Source organism: Littorina saxatilis, linkage group LG2 (genome assembly GCF_037325665.1).
Source record: "Littorina saxatilis isolate snail1 linkage group LG2, US_GU_Lsax_2.0, whole genome shotgun sequence".
Lineage (NCBI taxonomy): Eukaryota > Metazoa > Mollusca > Gastropoda > Littorinimorpha > Littorinidae > Littorina > Littorina saxatilis.
Genome location: NC_090246.1, coordinates 50,360,282 through 50,383,036, shown reverse-complemented (window position 1 = coordinate 50,383,036; position 22,755 = coordinate 50,360,282). Strand labels below are relative to the sequence as shown.

General features: G+C 41.4%; 1 protein-coding gene across 1 annotated transcript; it reads left to right on the top strand.

The window, feature by feature from the left end:
• The first annotated feature begins 10,959 nt into the window (after window positions 1-10,959).
• Window positions 10,960-22,020, top strand: LOC138959156 (uncharacterized). Its single transcript, XM_070330529.1, has 6 exons — window positions 10,960-11,939; window positions 12,768-12,914; window positions 13,263-13,442; window positions 14,248-14,553; window positions 17,798-17,964; window positions 19,216-22,020. Exons 1-6 carry the CDS (start codon window positions 11,735-11,737, stop codon window positions 19,675-19,677), a joined length of 1,467 nt encoding a protein of 488 aa, XP_070186630.1. The 5' UTR covers window positions 10,960-11,734; the 3' UTR covers window positions 19,678-22,020.
• Window positions 22,021-22,755: the final 735 nt, after the last annotated feature.

Here is a 22,755-nt window from a genome sequence, read left to right as displayed (position 1 = left end):
CTGAGACACAATACAGATACAGCATATAGTTGATTTGATGGAAAATGATGGTTGTATTCCTTTCATGAAGTAGGTCACCCCCCTCTGGGACATACGGTAATCTGAGAATGACCCATATGTCAGTTTTGTGCCAACATGGAAAAGGGTAGCTGCTGGGTGTCAACAATGAAACCAGCGGCTTCATAACATTTCGTATGGTAGATCTGTTTGTGAGATTAACAATGTAATTTACTGCCCCTGCATTTTATTTTTAAAAACTATGACAACGGCGGTTCGTGAATTGCGGAACAGTGTATAATATATATCCTCCATGTTCTGTCAAATTGCATTGTAAGCGTTTTGTTCTCTGGGGAGACAGGGCTGCACATGCGGGGTTATTATTGCAATTGAAAATCAATGATTAAACAGCTGTTGCCATGACAAAGCACTCTGTTTGAACGCGTGAGACAGCCAGACCAGGATACATGATACATACACTATTATAGTATGTAGCCTGCTGTCAGTTGTCGGTGCAACTTCGAATTCCATCTTTCAAATCAATGTTCATCTGCTGGCTTGACCGAATCATTGTATTCATTTTTTCAATGCTGAACACTGTTTCCGTGAAAAATAAAACATCTAGAAATAAATACAGCCTGGCTGATTTCCTTGCAAAGAGATTCTTTTCTGAATTAATTGCGTGCTTGACAACTTTGGTCATCTGCGAAATTAAGTCAGCATTACTATACTGAACGGCAAAAGTTAGGGACCGCCCTTGAAAAAACCAGCTGACTTCATCTGTGCCAACCTCCTTGTTCCTAAGTTTATAAAACCAAATGGCTGTCAGGCCGAACACACCAGTGGGTGAGCAATGCTGTGTTAGCAGGAAACTTGCTCGGGATCCACGGAGGCCTGGCTAGGGCACGAGACAAAAACTGCCAAACTGCAAAAAGTGGACCATTTTTACGCTGGCGCGTGGGCACGCCTGGGCGGGAAAGATGAAAAATTTGTTATGCACGTGCAGTGGGGATGTGTTGAGAGTGAACTGTTGTCACCAGTTGGGCTTTTTTGCCCCGCGATTTTCCGCTAGCCACCATCTTCTCACTATGCCTCCCAGACAAAAGGTGACCACCTTCAACAAAGCCCGGGCCATCGCATGGCTGCAAGACGGCGTAAGCAAGCGAGAAGTGGGCAGACGACTTGGAGTGTCCCATTCTGTCGTGGTCAGGCTGCATCAGAAGTTCCAGGCCACCAAAAGCGTTCTGGAGATGCCCAGGTCAGGACGGCCTGGTTTTTTCAAGGGCGGTCCCTAACTTTTGCTGTTCAGTATATTTCTTTAAACATACTGCAAGAAAATCCGGCAAGCTGTTGATAATTGGCAAAGCCGGCAAGCTGTTGATAATTGGCATATGTCCACGTTCAGGGGCGGAGCAGTTAAGCCAGAGGAGGGGATTACAACCTGGGGTCCAGGGCTAGATCTGAGATGGAATTGTTTAGAAGGAAGGAGGATTTGTCAGCTTGACTAGCCGAGCCCACTCTTTCGGTTTCTAGCGAACTTAATCAAGTTGAAGACTAAACTGCATGAGGACACATACTCAAACAGCCAACCAGCATACTATCTTCACGCGCCAGAAGCAAGGTGAACAGCTTCCGCAGATGTCAATTAGTCGTTTTTCTTCCTGTTGTTATGTGAGGACAACTTTCTGGTCGGAACCCGATCTATGACACAACCGTCGATCGCCAAAGAAGAAGAAAAACCCGATCTACTCTCCAAGGTGCGACAGTTATTGGACCAAACTTGAGCCCACTGAGTCATATTCCTCGAAACCGGTAGCGGATTTTGCCGAGTATGTCACAGGACGTATTATCCGTTTCTTCAAAACTGCAATCTATTAATATCGTCTGTTACATATAAATAGGGCCAATGTGACAGAGTTTTAGGAAAAGATGACATAAGTCGTACAACACACGTTCGAGTTGACATAGTAGTCCAGGCATCTTAGCCACTTTAGTGAAGGGAACGTTGAAGTGACAATGACTAGGTTTAAAATGTCCCTTATCAGAAAGTTCAACCTCAGTCCTTTGATGTTTATTAAACACATTTTCATATAAAGTTGGCGCTTCATATGGAAAAGTGGCTTTGAAATTGACCCTAATCCTTCTTTGGGCTCTGTAAATGTCGTTTGGGGCTATGGTTGTAAAACGGTATCTACTGGTCACCCCAATGTATAAACTGAAAACTCTTTCTGCACCAGAACACGCAGAAAGGATTGTATCTGCCTGATGTCTGATGCTTTTCAAAATCCCCAACCACTAACACCTTCAAAACGGACAATAACTGACACTGTTGTTTTTCCCTATATAATCCTTACTATTTTTCCGAGACGTCGTCCTGTTGTGTATTTAGCTTGCCACAACCTCATACATGGTCCTAAAAGTTAAAGTTGAAGAAAATACTAAAGATAAATGAACAAGCTGACGCAGTGTCATTCGCACCGTGAATCCCCCCATGGGAACATACTAAAGTCTGGTTCCAAATAGGCTCAATTTCCTTCTATTTCTTTGTATTTCTGCCTCGTAGGGGTAGGGGTGTTCAAACCAAAGGCACCTTTAAACCAAAATTCAAATCACACATCTTACAATACTAAGACACTCAGCAGTGAAAGGGTGTCTGCTGGTAAAATATTCCAAACAATCCTAAAAGTACTTCACTACTAAACGTGCTTTTAAAAAGAGCCGTTATTTTTCCCTCTATAATCAGTATTGTGTTTTCTGCGAACATGTAGTCTATTTAGATGGTTGTCATGTGCACATGAGTTGCTAAAGCGTTTTCAGTTGGGCATATGTCGAAAAGCAAAGAATTAGCCCTTTGAAAACCATCAGAACTGTCACACAAAAATAACATTTACCTATCTCACCAACTGACCAAACATAGGGCTTTTCCTTATGTATTATGTATTGTCGTGTTTTTTGTAGCATACTTGTGAAAACAGCCACCACTGTTGTAAATGATACTTTAAAGAGCATTATTTCATTTTTACAGTTGAAGGACAACCTGGACTGCCGTATATTACAGCTGTTTTACAATCAGCCAAAATTTTCTTAACAAACGTATGTTAAGAACAACTCCCATAGTGAAATTGAAGGAAAACAAAGTGAAAATCCCCCTGCCATAGAGGAGCTAAAGAATCAACAATAAACGACTGCATGGATAGCTTGATGCACGAATGCATTGCGGACATGTTTGTCTCCAACCAAGAGAAAGTTCCAAAAAATCCCTTTAGTGCTTCTTATTATACAGTGACGTCAAAGACAGCCTTTTCTGCTGTTCATACATTCAGGGGTTATGGTTACACTAAACGACGTAGTTGTAGCCATACTGCCATCCAGATTTATTTTTTCCTTGCGAGCAGTCACAGGGTGTTTGTGCTGTCTGCCAACCGTTAGATGACCCCGCCCAAGTCTGTTAAGGGACCGTTTGACCGTTATAGAACGCGTCTTTTTGATTTTTTGGCACAGTTGGAAACGGTTGATTTTTATCCCTACCATTGTTTCCAAACATTATATAGGAATGTTTTGTGAACAACGGATAATAGCCGCTACTCGCATGTGTAGCAAAAGTGAGCGTACATACTCACCCTGGTCGTCCAGCCGTTGTCCGTTGCCCGTCTTTATCTGTCTGTACTAAACATTACCTTTGGATTTTTCTCGAACGCTATGAAGTGAAGAAACACCAAATGTTGCAAAATGTTGTATGACCCCAAGAGCTCAAAAAAGATACTTGAGAACCTTGACCTTACCTTAAGGTCAAGGTCACAGGGAGAATGAATGTGGTCTAAAAACTGCAAAATTTCACATTGTGCCAGTTTTCTGGAAAACAAATTAAAAACAGCGGGCTTAGTTTTGTATGGTATACAAGAAAAAGAAAGCCTTATCTTCTGATACCATTTTGGTTGACCTCGCTTCAATGTCAAGGTCAGAGGAGCCCTTCAAAGTTGAATTGTAGACATATTTTGATGTGAGCTTGCCCCTTTAACTTTACTATGGACGATATCTCTTACAAACTTAAACACTGAGTGGGGCGTTTGTTAGAATTTCATAGTGAGCCACATCTGGTCACATATCGTTAGGGTCAAGGTCACATTGACCCCTATGAAAAATGTGACCAAGCCGGGTAAAGAAATCCATGTGTCTTGGTAAAAAATCTTAACAAAGCAAAGCCCATGCGACTCTCATGCTTGACCTTTGTCTTAAAGTGACCTTGACCTTCAGGTGACCTTGAAGGTGAAGGTCTAACAACTGAAGCTGGCAAGGACATTGTACACTATTAGAACTGGTTTACAGATTTTTCCTACCAAATTACACATGACCTTTGGCCAAGGTCAAGATCATCAAAGGTCACACATCACAAGGCTATCAATTCAAGACATAGGAAGCATAAACATACTTATTGGCACTTTCTACAAAGAGACATTGTCACTTTTAGTGATTCAATTGCCCGTTTCAGTCACATTTCATAAGGGGCAAAGTGACCTTGACCTTGATGATATGTGACTAAATGTGGCTCAATATCAGTATATAACATGTGCCCCACACAATTATGAAGTTTGAAAGATTTTTTTCATAGTTCAGGGTCAAGGTCACTTCAAAACATGTATACAATTCAACTTTGAAGGACTCCTGTGACCTTGACATTGAAGCGAGGTCAACCAAAATGGTATCAGAAGATAAGGCTTTCTTTTTCTTGTATACCATACAAAACTAAGCCCGCTGTTTTTAATTTGTTTTCCAGAAAACTGGCACAATGTGAAATTTTGCAGTTTTTAGACCACATTCATTCTCCCTGTGACCTTGACCTTAAGGTAAGGTCAAGGTTCTCAAGTATCTTTTTTGAGCTCTTGGGGTCATACAACATTTTGCAACATTTGGTGTTTCTTCACTTCATAGCGTTCGAGAAAAATCCAAAGGTAATGTTTAGTACAGACAGATAAAGACGGGCAACGGACAACGGCTGGACGACCAGGGTGAGTATGTACGCTCACTTTTGCTACACATGCGAGTAGCGGCTATTATCCGTTGTTCACAAAACATTCCTATATAATGTTTGGAAACAATGGTAGGGATAAAAATCAACCGTTTCCAAATGTGCTAAAAAATCAAAAAGACGCGTTCTATAACGGTCAAACGGTCCCTTAACAGACTTGGGCGGGGTCGTCTGACGGTTGGCAGACAGCACAAACACCCTGTGACTGCTCGCAAGGAAAAAATAAATCTGGATGGCAGTATGGCTACAACTACGTCGTTTAGTGTAACCATAACCCCTGAATGTATGAACAGCAAAAAAGGCTGTCTTTGACGTCACTGTATAATAAGAAGCACAAAAGGGATTTTTTGGAACTTTCTCTTGGTTGGAGACAAACATGTCCGCAATGCATTCGTGCATCAAGCTATCCATGCAGTCGTTTATTGTTGATTCTTTAGCTCCTCTATGGCAGGGGGGTTTTCACTTTGTTTTCCTTCAATTTCACTATGGGAGTTGTTCTTAACATACGTTTGTCAAGAAAATTTTGGCTGATTGTAAAAAAGCTGTAATATACGGCAGTCCAGGTTGTCCTTCAACTGTGAAAATGAAATAATGCTCTTTAAAGTATCATTTACAACAGTGGTGGCTGTTTTCACAAGTATGCTACAAAAAACACGACAATACATAATACATAAGGAAAAGCCCTATGTTTGGTCAGTTGGTGAGATAGGTAAATGTTATTTTTGTGTGACAGTTCTGATGGTTTTCAAAGGGCTAATTCTTTGCTTTTCGACATATGCCCAACTGAAAACGCTTTAGCAACTCATGTGCACATGACAACCATCTAAATAGACTACATGTTCGCAGAAAACACAATACTGATTATAGAGGGAAAAATAACGGCTCTTTTTAAAAGAACGTTTAGTAGTGAAGTACTTTTAGGATTGTTTGGAATTTTTTACCAGCAGACACCCTTTCACTGCTGAGTGTCTTAGTATTGTAAGATGTGTGATTTGAATTTTGGTTTAAAGGTGCCTTTGGTTTGAACACCCCTACCCCTACGAGGCAGAAATACAAAGAAATAGAAGGAAATTGAGCCTATTTGGAACCAGACTTTAGTATGTTCCCATGGGGGGATTCACGGTGCGAATGACACTGCGTCAGCTTGTTCATTTATCTTTAGTATTTTCTTCAACTTTAACTTTTAGGACCATGTATGAGGTTGTGGCAAGCTAAATACACAACAGGACGACGTCTCGGAAAAATAGTAAGGATTATATAGGGAAAAACAACAGTGTCAGTTAATGTCCGTTTTGAAGGTGTTAGTGGTTGGGGATTTTGAAAAGCATCAGACATCAGGCAGATACAATCCTTTCTGCGTGTTCTGGTGCAGAAAGAGTTTTCAGTTTATACATTGGGGTGACCAGTAGATACCGTTTTACAACCATAGCCCCAAACGACATTTACAGAGCCCAAAGAAGGATTAGGGTCAATTTCAAAGCCACTTTTCCATATGAAGCGCCAACTTTATATGAAAATGTGTTTAATAAACATCAAAGGACTGAGGTTGAACTTTCTGATAAGGGACATTTTAAACCTAGTCATTGTCACTTCAACGTTGTTCTCTAATATGCTTGGACTATAGGGGACATAAACACAGACATAGAAAGCTTTATTATTTCGAAGAAGAAATTGTGCGCGGTGTATCACAACATCAAACAAGTCGCGTAAGGCGAAATTACTACATTTAGTCAAGCTGTGGAACTCACAGAATGAAATTGAACGTAGTCCGCCGCTAGTGCAAAAGGCAGTGAAAGTGACGAGCCTGTTTGGCGTGGTAGTGGTTGCGCTGTGCTTCATAGCACGCTTTACTGTACCTCTCTTCGTTTTAACTTTCTGAGCGTGTTTTTAATCCAAACATATCATATCTATATGTTTTTGGAATCAGGAACCGACAAGAAATAAGATGAAAGTGTTTTCAAATTGATTTCGACAATTTAATTTTGATCATAATTTTAATTTTTTTTAATTTTCAGAGCTTGTTTTTAATCCAAATATAACATATTTATATGTTTTTGGAATCAGAAAATGATGAAGAATAAGATGAACGTAAATTTGGATCGTTTTATAAACAAAATATTTTTTTTACAATTTTCAGATTTTTAATGACCAAAGTCATTAATTAATTTTTAAGCCACCAAGCTGAAATGCAATACCGAAGTCCGGCCTTCGTCGAAGATTGCTTGGCCAAAATGTCAATCAATTTGATTGAAAAATGAAGGTGTGACAGTGCCGCCTCAACTTTTACAAAAAGCCCGATATGACGTCATCAAAGACATTTATCGAAAAAATGAAAAAATCATCCGGGGATATCATACCCAGGAACTCTAATGTCAAATTTCATAAAGATCGGTCCAGTAGTTTACTCTGAATCGCTCTACACACACACACGCACACACACACATACACACACACATACACCACGACCCTCGTCTCGATTCCCCCTCTATGTTAATACATTTAGTCAAAACTTGACTAAATGTAACAATATGAAACATAAGTCATAACATAAAACCGTACGTAATCATAAAACATTACAACTTGCCTTTCACAACAAACATAACTTCAATCGACGTAATTAAGATTTCATCGCACTAATTATTTTTAGCGAAGATAGGCCAAACATTCCTTGGGATTCGTGCCCAAAACCGTTTGCAGTTGAAGATTTCCTAATTTTCACATTTTGAACTGTTTGGACTCTGCAGGGTCATATATATCAGTCTACACACCACAATGCCGGGATTTTAAAACATTTTGAATCTTGCGGCTGACAACTGCATGTTGTATCGATGTGCGCAGTTTCTGTACCTTCTGAGTTGACCCCCCCTCGCCCGCCCCCCCCCCCCCTCCCTCCCAACGGCTGCATTCAGAAGTTTGAATTTTTAAAAGCTACTTATATTAGCATCTTTTTCTCTCGTTCGTGACATAAAGACCCAATTTGTAAAAACAATATTCCAATATGTCACATTTTCTCAAGCGTTGTCACATATATATTTATTTAATATGTTATATTGTAATTTAACAATGGCGACTGCACGTGAGAGTGAACAATAAAGAGACCAAAAAGCAATGTACTCACGTTAAAATGACGAACACGGAACGAATAACAGCGACGTTTCAACCTAAGGGTCTTCTTCAGGCACAAAAACACAAAAGTACACACACAAAAAAAGAAGAAGAAAGACGATAGAACAGATAAAGGACATAAAGAGGAGAATAACTGACAAAACAAAGTTCTGCACTGCACAAACCAACAAATGACAAAGACAGAGAAGCAAGGGAAGCTACTCGAGGGGAAGCCAACAATAACACAGGCAAGAAAAAGTTAAGAGTTGAAAAGCGGCAGTTTTGAGGTCTGTAGACCAAACAAGAACTCGCGCAGTAACACAGTTTCAATACACATGGAATAGCTTGGCTTAAGGTGTCAGCTAATTTCTTGTCAATCAGGCTTGATACATACCAGCATACGTGAAGTTAGCGAAAACTGACTGGAGACAAAAAGGAAACCTACCTCCCAGTGTCGGACGCTGTATGACGGCTTACTTGTGCCAAAACCTCATAATTGTAATTATCAAGGGAAAATTAGTAATTTTCCCTTGATAATTACCATTTTCACGTGTTTATTACTAATTTTCCCGGAATAATTACTAACTTTCACCTGTTAATTACTAATTTTTAGTTTTGGCTCACTTCCTGACGGATTGCTAGTGCCAAAACTAAAAATTAGTAATTTTTCCGTGAAAATTAGTAACTAACAGGTGAAAACAGTAACTGACAGCGTTAATTAGTAATTATCACGTGATAATGGGTAACCCCAGGTTTTGGCACTAGTAAGCCGTCATAGGGCTTACTAGTGCCAAAACCTCATAATTGTAATTATCAAGGGACAATTAGTAATTTTCCCTTGATAATTACCATTTTCACGTGTTAATTACTAATTTTCCCGGGAACATTACTAACTTTCACCTGTTAATTACTAATCTTTAGTTTTGGCTCACTTCCTGACGGATTGCTTGTGCCAAAACTAAAAATTAGTGATTTTCCCGTGTAAATTACTAATTATCCCGTGAAAATGAGTAACTAACGAGTAAAAACAGTAACTGACAGCGTTAATTAGTAATTATCACGTGATAATGGGTAACCCCAGGTTTTGGCACTAGTAAGCCGTCATACCGCTGCGTCTTGTGTTTTACTTCTGACAGTTTGAACAGGAAAGGGGACAGAAGACGAAGGGGGGGGGGGGGGGGGGGGGTGATAGGGGGAGAAGGAGAAAGAAAAGGAAATTGAATAGTCTGAGTCTAATGAGCGGCGCCTATTGTATTCATTTATACCTAGCCCTTAATTAAGATGTACTTTTCAGTTGTTCATGCGACTAAGGGACTTATGGATGAGGGCGTTTAGGATAAAAAAAAACAAGAGCTTTAAGATCTTTCAGATAAACAGAGTTTTGGGTGTGCGTTTCCGTGTGAATTAAACCATGTCCTCACTGTTTTTACTTGTCGTCGTCGTTGTTGTTGTTGGTTCGTCGTCGTCTTTGTTGTTGTGTTGTTTTTGTTGTTGTGTTGTTGTTGTTGTTGTTGTTGTTGTTGCATCTCGCATGTCCCCTTCCCTTTTCTGTCGTTTTCTATTCTTTCTCTCTTCTTCTATTCTTGTTATTGTGTTTATGTAGGCCCTATGTGGTGTTTTTTTTTATACACAACCACGAATTGCACCGCTATAACTGTTTGACCAAATTTGACATTCTAATTTCGGGTTGATCCAGTTATGTCTATCTTTCTTGTAACATTAACGTGGATCGTCGTATGCTATTTTTAGCTGGCTTGAACACATGTATATGACACATATTGACATGCAAGTGGGTCGCCTTTGTCACTCCAGATACTGATAAGTGAACGTTGATCTGGTTTGCCATGCATGATTTCAAATAGAATAGTCTTGAAAACATTACCACAGTTTAGACACAATAGACCAAACGCTGCAACGCATAATCTGGATTTGGGCCAATCGTTACCCATATGATGTCGATTTCGACCACCATGACATGATCTGGGTCACCTTATAGAAGTTGTTTATCAGTTGATGTATTGGGAGTTACGTCAATGTATTGCAACACAGTATTGCAACACAGAATCATAATTATTTATAGACAAGGTAACGCATACACACGATGAAGGTGTTGACACAATAAAAGACAAAGTGTTGAATATTGTTGTGTCCCTGATAGAACATCGGCGTGATGCAAACAAAAATGTATTTTTGTTGATGTAACGATATCAGCGCGCACATATATACAAACACAAATATATACACACGCATGCACGTACGCATTCTCTCCCCCCACCCCCCCCCTCCCCCCCCACCCCCCCCCCCCCACACACACACACTCACGCGCGCGCGCGCACTTACACACACTCACACACACACACACACACACACACACACACACACACACACACTCTCTCTCTCTCTCTCTCCTGAACTCCGAGGCATCGTGCTAAGGCATTCTGAGCAATCGCCGTCAGTCCCACTCTATCACTTATCGGAGACTGCCCAACCAACACCCTCCCCGCCACCAGCCCTCTCAATAAGTAAAGCAAACGCAGGGAAAATCGTGTGGAAATTCGAATTCGAAAGTTCAAATAAAGCGCCAAACCGCATGCGCAAGGTTTGCAACAAAATTTGTAACCAGTTATTATCAGATCAAATCATGACTTGCTAGGGAAGTTCCATTGTTCAAGACAGGAAGGGGTAATAAGACTGCTAAACCGATGTGTGTGTGTCCCCATCGTGTCTCTTTCGATGAGCAAATGATAAAATGTATGCCTAAATAGTAAAACTACCATCTTGCTGCAACGTTTTGTGACCTTATACCCCCTTTATCTGGAGCAAAAACCACACCAAACAACACGAGCATCACCCAAACATTTGATCACGATAAAAATGCAATCGGCCAATGTGTTGCCCTTTTATTGAGTGACGTCACATAATTGTTTATCAAGTTATCAATATCAGCAACCACGGAGGGAACCTGTCTAGTCTTTCTTCGTCAGATTTTGACGGAAGCGGCCTCTTGCTGATTGTAAGTTTTTACTTTATCACCTGCTTTGCATACACGCTTCAAACATTGGAACCAAAGATAGTTTTACATTTATTTACACTTTTAGTGTAGGTACAAAACATTTAAATCTAATTCATTCGGACAAAATGGTGACGTTTTTACGTGGACTGTCTGAAATAACGTTTGAACTTGTAGATCTAGTTGTATACATCTCTTGAGAAGACATGTGTGGGAGAAACTGAGTGCGATGCAAGCTCATTCGACTGCAACGTAATTATCAAGCAACTAATTGATCTTAAATAAATAAACAAATTAGTTTTCTGTATCTGTCATTGGCCTGCAGAAGCAGCCTGAATTAATGTTCGTTCTTGCACGTGCAAGTTTAAAGGCACACTCTTTCTCTAAACTGTCAAGAATCTAAAAAAAAACGCTCAGATAACCAACATTAAAGTTCCGCTAAGAGTAATAAAAAGAATGACACAAGACTGACTTGCTTTCAAAGACAATCGCTCAACAACAGAGCAATGTTACTGATGATTGATCTACAACAACAAAATATGACACAAGGCTCGTTGTAACTAGGGTCAGTGGTGAACATCGAGAGCTGGAGAAAAATGGAGACCCCAGACTTGCCGAGTCCAGCCGACGACAAGAATGAGCAGAGTGCGGGCAGCGAAGAATCAGAGTGCTCGGAGTGCAGCTGTGAGGCGTGCCGGAATGACGACAGCGTTGGAGACGGCGCAAGGGAAACATTATCTTTTACAAACATCAAGGACCCTGCCACAGCGGGTGTCCTGACGACCCCGCTGGTTACACAAGGTAGGAACCTAGCTGTTACACAAGGTAGCACCTACTCCCATTTGTTTTGCCCCTGCACTCACGTTTGACGATACGTTGGCTTTTAAGAAATTACTTACTTACTTAGGCCATTATGAACCCCCGGGGGAGCATAGGCCATCGACGACAATTCTCCATCCGACACGGTCCTGGGCTGCCCTTTCGATCTGGCTCCAGGTCTTCCCCTGCCTGTTGATCTCTGCTTCAGTGTCTCGTCTCCAGCTGTTGCGCGGCCGGCCTCTCTTCCTTTTCCCTTGTGGATTCCACTTCAGGGCTTGCCTCGTGATACTGGATGCTGGCTTTCTCAGGGTGTGCCCTATCCAGCCCCATTTCCTCCGGAGAATTTGCTGCGCCGCTGGTTTCTGGTCAGCTCTCTGCCAAAGGTCTTCATTTCGGATTCTGTCCGTCCATCTGATGTTTAGTTTTAAGAAATGCATTGAGACAAATTGTTCCCATATTGCTAAAAAAAAAAAAAGCATCCAGATTCACTGTAAATTTTATATATACGTTTCCCCTCCATTTTCTTTCAAACCTTGTTCGTTCCGTGTTGCGTCTGCTTTTTGTTGTCTTTTGTGTTCTTGTTTTTCCTGATGAAGCTTCCAGAAGCGAAAATTCGTTGTCGTCTTTGTATCGGTGAGTACAGTAATCCTTTGTTTTTTGACTTTGTTCATCTTACCACAGTCACTTCGTTGTTTAGATTTTTTTTATATATATGTTTCCAAGTGGAAGGAATAGGACTGTGCCTTTAAGTTCTCCTTTGTCTACTTATAACGGTTCTCATGTACTTGTTTTGGACAGATTGTCCACCAGTCTTTCAGTCGGTGAGCTCAGTGCAGCCGCCAGGAAGCATAACCGATGCCATAGAAGACCTGCACGCAAGACAAGCCAGGTCAAAGGGCAAAAAGCAGAGGCACTGTTCCTTCTGCAAACTTCATGGATATTTAGTCAACGTCAAAGGTGAGCTAAACATGGCGAGTTTGGTCTTCTAATTCTATAGTTTCTGCAAGCAATGTAATACATAAGTGTTTAGGCCTTACCAAAAACGAGGTTTGTTTTTTATTCCTCGACCGAACCTATTTTCTACCCAGACCGCATTGAATTGTCTTTGCCTTTCGGGTCTCAAGACTTTCTGCCAGTTCCAAGAAAAGTATTTAATTATAAATATGCAAAGCGTGCATGCTGATCAATCATCTTGTTCATTCTCGTCACTGTTTTAGACCTCAAACTTTATCAGCCCCCTGGACGAATAATTATGTGTTTTCAGTACTAGTGGATACATCTTGTTCATCCTAGGTCTTGTTTCAGGTCACAAGCCGTTCTGTCAGTTCCGAGAAAAATGCACGTGCAAGGGGTGCGTGCTGATCCGTTGCAACCAGCAGGTGTCCAAGAGCCAGGTGAGACTGCGGCGCCAGAAGGACATGGAGGTGGACATGGCGCAGATGACTACCTGTCCCGCCCCGCTGGACGCACACTTTGATGTCTCAGGTAACAGAATCAAAAAGAAAGAATTGTAGGTTATTGGAACGTTTAATTATCGACAACATAAAAGGTTACAATTCTTGGGGGGTTTTATTCTGAATTTTGGAACGTTAGCAGTTTATCTGGTTTGGGATTTGTGTCTCAGGAAACAGGTTTTCTCAGCCAAAAAATGTTTGATTATTGACACGTAAAGGAAGGCATCTTAAATTCCCATTATATATATATAAATGACACTATGTCGTTAAAAGACCTACAGAGACAGCTGTTGAAGAATTTCTCCACAGTTCCAGAAACTGCCTGTGAATTAGACTTTCAGCCAGGGCTCCCCACATGACACCGTGCGTCCATATCCATGCGTCGTGCTATACGCACTATAGCACCCAAAACACGAGCCAGATATTCAAATCAAATCAAATTATATTTTACTAGGGTTATGGCATAAGCAATACATTCAGTCATGGAGAGGGGGTCCGGCGACGTAATCGTTATCGTGCCGCCTGTAAGCTTACTGTTTTCATAAAAAGGTTCTGCCAGATCTGTACCGACGTAAACTTACGGAGTTAATCTAACCGATATGCCAATAATGTTTTTGTGAAGGCCGGGCTCAGAGAACGTCCAAAACTAGCCCATTACGTTAATATTAGCGCTCCAAAGATCACGTGTCGGCGAGGAATGTCCTTTCTGAAAGCAAGAATATGAACATTCTGGTTTTCGGACCCTCTAAAGTTCCACTGAATTAAAGTTGGGAGTCCCGCCGGGAGCGTCTGTGGGGGTTGGTTCCCTGTTGAGGTCTTGATCTGGCTTGCTTCAGATTCCTTCAAGAAGAGCCCAATGTGTTTCAAGTGCTGGGTGCACGACAGCGTCAGGGTACGACTCAAAGGCCACCGCAACGTGTGTCCGTACGCGCGCTGCTCCTGTCCTAACTGCGTCCTCAACGCTGACCGCAAGCGCTTGACCCGTGAGCTGCGGCAGCTGGGCGGTGGAGTGAGGGACAAGAAGAGTGGACATGAGATGGACGGGCGACTGCTGTCCACTGGCTTGGGCTGGCCCTACATCCCTTCCTCCCCACCATCGCTACACAGCCTGAAAGCTGAGAACGACCAAGCTAATGCTGGTAGTAAGTCACCCTGCTGTACTTTCAATGATCGCATTAGCTATTGAAGAAAGTGATGCTGGGGTAAATTTTTTTATTTTACTCTCTCCATCTCCCTCTATCCATCTGTCTTGCTCACTTAGCGCGCGCATTTGGTTATAGCTCATTTGCTCATGTTTATTGAAAATACTTGCTATAAGTGCTCCCATTGAACACTACACCGCTAATCAGCAATTGAAAGCAGTGTGTATGTAATATGGTGACATTAATGTGTGGTGAAATTAATGTACGCACAGCCGTGCTGCTGACAGGCAGGACACGCATGTAACTCAGTATCAGGGCACTGGCAACAGCGGTGTGTGATTAGCAGTCTAGAGCTGTGTACTATCATTTGAAAGAGTGTATAACATTATGAAGCTGATGTGTTTACTCAGCGTTACTATTATAGTCGGCCAATGCTGAAGAGAGATGAATTTATTCCTCCAGGTTTTGGAGACATTTTTTCATTGACGGTGAAATTCAAACTCCGGACGGTCATAGGTGGCGGCGATGGTCAAATCGTTTTTACCTACATCTAGTACTAACTTTTGGTATGAAAAGTTGCACATTTTATTTATTGTGAAGCATTAAACTAAAGAGAACCATAGACACCACCTGTCTTCTTTTCGTTGAACCAGGAATGAGACAATCGGTGACCTTCATATTCTTTTTCTTATTTTGCAACGTTTAAGTCATTATTTGAACAAATATCAATCTTATCTCTGATTCAGCAGCAGGCCCTGCAGGAAATGACCACGGTTGTAACAACAGCATCGTAGGATTGTTACTGTATATACAGTTGCTTAATGTAGTGTAACCAGACCTGGGAACCCATACGATTTCGCCGTATTTTGTACGCATGATTGTCGAGAATACGATCAGTACGGTCAGTGGACAAAAATTGAAAAAATACGACGAGACAAATTCAGTCCTAGACAACTTTTCTTCACACGCCCATCCCGAAGCCGATCCAGTATTTTGTCACATGATTACAGTTTTTGTCAGTAAACATTGAAAACAAAACATTTGTTTTAAATGTATAGGTAAACTTAATTAACGGTGTGACGGACGCGCGTGAGGCATGTTTTAATCATGGATGATCAAACGCTGTGTGGAGTACGCTCATTTTTTTCTGAAAATACACCAAGTTTGTTTGAGAATACTCGAAGTGCAAAACAGGGGTTCCCAGGTCTGAGTGTAATTGTGCAAGAGTATTATTTTATATTGTAAATCTGTTATGTGCACGCAATGTTTCTAATGAACCAGCCAGCAGCTGTGCAGTTATCATCAGGTCAACGAAAGAGCAGCTTTGTCCAACTAATTACTGTTGACTTGCCAAAAGTATATTATATGACGATAAATTTAAAAAAAACACAGCTGCTACATGCCGCCATTTTAAACAACAGCTCGGGAGTATAACCCAAGAGCTGTTGCCTGTTCCTTGAAAAAAGATTCATATAAATTGAGGATGCTATGCCAAACAGCTGTGTGTGGGAGTTTTACTCTAGAGCTGTTACGCGTACCTTGAAAAAATATATATTGTGTTTAAAGGCACAGTAAGCCTCCTGTAAACCATCACAGATACGGTCAGGCTTTTACACACAGTACAAACACCATTTCATTTAAACACTCACCGATTGAGAACATCCTAGGTGCCCTCCGTAAAGAGCGAACAATGTTCAAAGAATTTATTTTTGCGTGGTTTATCTTACCCCTGAGCCATCGTGAACCCGTGTGATCCAGTTTCCCTTCAGTTTTTCACAATGTAGTCGTCAGTTTTTTTTTTTTTTTTTTTTTTTTTTTTTTTTTTTTTTCGACCTCAGTTGCATGCAAGGCTGCTTCAACCCATCTTTTTTGCCTCTTTCGTCTTTTTTTTTTTTTTTTTTTTTTCTTTCTTTTTGGGCGGTGAGCATATCCTTCTTCATTGGTCTTTTTTTTTTTTTTAATGAAGTTTTAATTTTGTTTTCTTTTACATTACAATTTAACTAATGTCTGCGTGTATGTGTGTGTGTGTGTGTGTGTGTGTGCGTGTGTGTGTGTGTGTGTTGTTGTTGCTGTTCCCATAATTCTGTTATATAATACATTTTCAGCGGGACAATACATAACAAGTTAATTAATCCAACGCTCGATAGACAAAGGCGAGAATTTACAAATTACCAATTACAGTACCAGTTTTCAGCTAGTCGTCAGTTAGTCATTTGAATGCGACTCGATGTGAGCTTATTTACAATAGCACGTTTTTATGCACGAAACAAACGGCTGTGGTTCACAAGAACTCCAGCGATGGCTTTTGACTGTTGAGAGGAACGGCGATATGCATAAACCGTCGTCTGCTACGACCCTTGCGTGACCCTGCTTCCGGGCTTCTCTTTTTTCAAACTTTCACAACTTCGAATTGCACTGATCTTGTCTTGATGAAAAAAGAATTCTTTTATGATTAAAGAATGTTTGTGTAACAAGCTGTCGATTTATTATTTAGATTTTAAAAGTTAGGTCTAGCGCAAAAACGCACCACGGTCCAAAAACATTTTGATAATCATCGATTCACGGCTATCGCCAGTTTACATCGATAGAATGAGACCCGAAGGGAAGTAACTCATGTTTGACCTGAGTTCAGGATGGGTCCAAAAAGTGTTCGAGACAATCTGCAAAATTAATTCTTTAAAAATTGCTCGCTCTTTACGTAGGGCACCTAGGATGTTCCCGTTTGGTGAGCGTTCAAATGGAAGGGTGTTTGTACTGTGTGTAAATGCCTGACAGTATCTGTGATGGTTTACGGGAGGCTTGCAGTCCGAGCGTGATTTCCGGTATTTATAACAGCCGTCCAGCACCAAAACGAGGCGCCATTGTTGTAGAGGAGCAAGTCCACGAAAATAAATTCTTTGAAAATTTCTCACGCTCGACAGAAAGCAGCCAGGATGTTCCCGTTCGGTGAGCGTTCAAATGGAAGTATGCTTGTACTATATGTAGACGCTCGGGGAGCTCTGTGATGGTTTACGGGAGGCTTATAATTACTGTGCTAAGCTACTATGTGATAGAACAATGTATGAGTCTAACTCTAAAGCTATTTACTATAATTTGTAAGAGTATCTAATATAGTGAAACTGGTGTGTGTGTCTGTCTGTCTGTCTGTCTGTCTGTCTGTCTGTCTATCTGTGTCTGGCTTCCTGTGCGTGTGTGTGCGTGCGTGTCTGTCTGCCTGTGTGTGTCTGTCTGTGTCTATGCACAGTGTTTCTGTCAGGCAAGACAACAGCAGGCCTAGGCCCAGCCTGTCATTACCAGGGCAAGGGCAACAGCAGTGCGGCAGCCATCCCTGTCAGGATGCACAAGGCAGGGGACTGGCCGCAGCTCAACACGCTGCTCTCCTCTCTCACCCCTAACCAGGGCCTCAGACAGGTAATTTGTCATTACAATTAGCAAAATCGATAGGGCATTTATCTACAGGGCTTCGTGTGTGGCTCTGCCTACGCTGTGTTCAGCAATTTCATTTAATTAACATTGCATGGCAACAAGCGGTGCTTCAGTCCCGATGGACTGAATTGCTTATGGTAGTTGACTGGTCGAGATCGTATAAATTCAAAGAAACTGAGGATAGGACACTCCTACTCAAATCACTATGACCAACTTTCATCAATGACACTAGTTTCTTTCAGCGTTTGGGAGGGTCAACGTTGTACTGGAGGAGAAAATTCCCCTTCGTTTGATAGGGCAAAGAAAATCCAGTTACTCCATGCACGCACTGAGCTCCATGCAGATGTGGTATACCCCCTCCCCCTCCAGCACACACGCCCATCCCGGGCAGCGAATAAAGGTGTTCCAGGCTTGGTGATGTTCCTCTTTTTCATTTCATTTTATTTTAATCATTCATTGGCTCACGTAAGTGTAGCCTATGCGATGCTAACTTTTGTCTGTCTATGTGTGCGTGCGTGCGTATGTATGTATGTGGTAGAAACTTTAACATTTGACTGAACACCGAAATACTAATTTTACCTGGTTATTATTCAAGCAACAGCCTCACAGTATTGAAGCAATAATCAACATTTCGTTAGCACGTATGTAGTTAAAGTGTGTATCCAAAGAAAACGGGTGGTGGTTGGTTGTTTTTTTTTTTGGGGGGGGGGGGAACAGCTGACTGGTTTGTGTGGTATGCAGACCAGGTCAGGGGTCAAGGTTATGTCAGATCGCGTGAAGGATTGTGGTATAGATACAGTTATCACCGAGCTGCAGTTCGCCGATTCGGAGAAGACGATTTCTCATTGTTCGGTTTCCGGTAACTTCAGAAAAATAGATAAAGAAGATACCAAAGGAGATTTCCTACAGGTTAATCTGCGCAGCGTGACGAGCGTGTTTCCAGTGTCTGCCCCGAGGAAGCGCTGTCGAAAGCGCAGTGTCGATCTGGCCATCTGGCCGCGAGTTGTGTCCCCGTAAGTAGGCTACAGACAGACAGATCTAGATCTAGTGTCTCGCACGCTTGCACCGTGTCACCTATGCTTACTGTGTGTGTGTGTATGCCGTGTGACGGAGTGATTGAGTTTGTGTTACTGTTTGTCGATTTCTTACGTGAGCCTTGAAGGCTTCGCCTCTTGTTTTTATTTAATTTTGTTGGATTTTGTTTAAATTTTTTTATTTGATCTTATTTTACTTCAGGAACAAAGTTATCTGCATGACGTTCTGAGCGGCATGTCTTACAACGGTCACGTCACCTTCTCCCAGAGCGGCAGACACAACCAGCCAGGGATCAGCAGCGGCAAATGGCCGTCGGACATGAGCAGTAGTGTGAACCCACCCTCCCCGTTCACCTCCATGTCCATGAACCCGGAGCAGCAGAGCGGCTTGAGCTTCACCAGCGACAACTTCAAGTGCGGGATGGGCAGCCACCATCCCACGGGGAACATGCAGGGCAACAACATGTTCGGCTGTTTTTCGCAACACTCGGGCTGCATGGTTGGTCAGGGTACCGGCACTGCAGTGATACAGGGTAACGGCAGCGGGTGTGTGGCCTACCCCTTCTGCTCTCACCCGTGCTCCCCTTGCCACTTCCCCCAGCCCCAGCACTGTCAGCAGAGCGCTCAGCCGCAACTGAAAATGCTGCCAAATCCCCAGTTATAAATTCCCAAATATGTTGGTAATTGGGCGTACGTTGGTAACTGAACCTGAGCCGTGCAGTACAGCCTCTGTCAGAAAAAAACCCTGCTCAGCCGCCGCAATTGACAATGCTGCCGAATCCCCGGTTATTAAATCACTAATATATTGGTTATTGGGCGTACATGGGTTATTGAGCACGAACCAGTACAGCCTCTGTCAGAAAAAGTGCCCAGCCGCCGCAACGGTGATAATGCTGACAAATACTCAGTTATACAATTGTGACTTTAGTAGGTACTATGTAGAATGCGTTGGGTTACTGAACCTGAGCACAGGTTGAGGAATTCGTCCTCAGTGAGATTGTGAAACTGTGACACGCCCACATCCTTCAAGCGTCGATCACCATGCGTCATTTGTTATGCTATTTGAACATTTCATCGATTACATGAAACAGCTAGTCATCTGTTTAGTGAGGTCAGCACGATACCACTCAAATGTGTTCTCTATGTAATAAAAAAAAAAAACCATCGGAGTTTTTGTCTCCACACAGGGATCTCAACCGATTTTTTTATTTGATTTTTACATTTAGTCAAGTTTTGACTAAATGTTTTAACATAGAGGGGGAATCGAGACGAGGGTCGTGGTGTATGTGTGTGTGTGTGTCTGTCTGTCTGTGCGTGTGTGTGTGTGTGTGTAGAGCGATTCAGACCAAACTACTGGACCGATCTTTATGAAATTTGACATGAGAGTTCCTGGGTTTGATATCCCCGGACGTTTTTTTCTTTTTTTCGATAAATACCTTTGATGACGTCATATCCGGCTTTTTGTAAAAGTTGAGGCGACACTGTCGCACCCTCATTTTTCAATCAAATTGATTGACATTTTGGCCAAGCAATCTTCGACAAAGGCCGGACTTCGGTATTGCATCTCAGCTTGGTGGCTTAAAAATTAATTAATGACTGGTCATTAAAAATCTGAAAATTGTAAAAAACTAAAAAAAAATTATAAAACGATCCAAATTTACGTTCATCTTATTCTTCATCATTTTCTGATTCCAAAAACATATAAATATGTTATATTTGGATCAAAAACAAGCTCTGAAAATTAAAAATATAAAAATTATGATCAAAATTAAATTTTCGAAATCAATTTAAAAACACTTTCATCTTATTCCTTGTCGGTTCCTGATTCCAAAAACATATAGATATCATATGTTTGGATTACAAACACGCTCAGAAAGTTAAAACAAAGAGAGGTACAGAAAAGCGTGCTATCCTTCTCAGCGCAACTAGTACGTATACCCCGCTCTTCTTGTCAATTTCACTGCCTTTGCCCCGAGCGGTGGACCGACGATACGAGTATTCTTGCTGAAAAATTGCATTGCGTTCAGTTTCATTCTGTGAGTTCGACAGCTTGACTAAATGTTGTATTTTCGCCATACGCGACTTGTTTTATTTTACCGGTGATATTTGCAAAACACCGGAAATGAAATTGGCAACCGGTCAAAGATAACGGTTGGTATTTTGTGTGATCGTTTTTTTAAGAATTTAAAAAAAATCCCTGTTCATGTGTCACATAGAATGTTACAACTGCGTTTTAGATTTGTTTTGATTGCTTTTTTTGTGACAGCCGAGTAATCGGTTTCTGTGAGAGCATCGACTTGCATTTGTAGGGAATTCCGGTAACAATAATGACACGCACTACCACTGCTCGGAGGTCTAATGTCATGGGGATTTCATTGTACCGAATGAGAGTTACCGAATGAGAGTGAGACTATAGAGATTTTTTTTTAATTCTGTGTTGTGAATATTGTTCGCGTTGTGGCCATTCAGTATTGCGTGTTTCAGCTAGACTGAATCCTTTAGTTATTGTTAATTGACCACTGTAGTAATAACAGAAGTGGTTTTTAATCAAATGGCTTGATTTAATCAACTGTTCATTGATACCTGCTTTTTGTAGAAAATTACTTTTTATATGTTTGCATCATTCAGTTCTCATTGTGAATTTTGCGTGTGTTTCCCGGGAGGAATCCAGCCGCTGTGTACATGTGTTTTGAAAACAGTTTTTGCAGTTCATTTCTACGTTACTTTAAAAAAAACTTTGTTCTCAACCCCATCATGTTGTAATTAATTATGTGACTAAGGTGATTGCTCTGTGAGTCATGAAATGTGTCAGAAGTTGCTCTTAAAGTGTGACACGCAGTAAAAGTAAACCACAACTAAATTGACTACACAAGATGTGTCAGTAAGAGACATTGATGTTAATTAAATTGAATTGGTGTGCCAGTTACAAGTTATTCAGTGATAACTAATAACTTGTGTCATGTTCGCAGCACAATAGATGAGCGCTATGATTATAAGCTCGAAAACAGATACATTGGGTTTTTTCTCAGTGTGTGTCTGTTGTGTTGTGTACGGTTGTATTGTGTATGTGTGTGTGTGTATGACATTTGACTGACCAGTGCGCTTTTAATTAGTGCAGAGATAGAAATAGATAAACACATGATGAGATGACAGCACGTGTAACAGCTGTCAAAAAAGTACCAGCAGTGAATTTATTATTGCCAGAATAGTCGGCCAGAATCAGGGGTGGGGACATCGGAAGGGTGGACTGGCAATGGGAGGGGTACGTTTTGGGATGGTGGACGTTCAGTTACAGAGTGGGGTGGGGTGCACTTTAGGGTCCTCGATCAATTGTCCCCAGGTAGAGGTCAGATAGGGATGTTACACCAAGTTTTAAATTTACTGACAGTCGATCTTCGACCAAAATCACGTTTCAATAAAATCAACTTGAGTTAAATACATGTACCATTAAATCCACCACCAGACGCAAATATGGGAAATACCAGCGGTCCGTCTATCCCTCAAAGCAAACAAACACTGCTCGTTACAGTATCCGACTCACTGATTACTCAAGTGAGCAAACAAATTAAGACACAGTTCGCAATCTGTGATTTTTACAAGTGCATGGATTGTTGATACACTGGATTGCATACTTAATCTTCAAACACAGTTTTTACATCACACCTGCCTTTGAGTGTATGCACGAGTAGGTGTACATCAAAACAGATCTGAACTAGTGTGTTGCGGGAAAAAATACTCCCAT

What these genes read in the sequence shown, in the direction of transcription:
- LOC138959156 (XM_070330529.1), top strand. Translation starts at nt 11,735, where the DNA reads ATGGAGACCCCAGACTTGCCGAGTCCAGCCGACGACAAGAATGAGCAG. An exon ending in CGCACACTTTGATGTCTCAG is followed by an intron (nt 13,443 to 14,247) that starts GTAACAGAATCA and finishes GGCTTGCTTCAG; the next exon opens with ATTCCTTCAAGAAGAGCCCA. An exon ending in CGACCAAGCTAATGCTGGTA is followed by an intron (nt 14,554 to 17,797) that starts GTAAGTCACCCT and finishes GTCTATGCACAG; the next exon opens with TGTTTCTGTCAGGCAAGACA.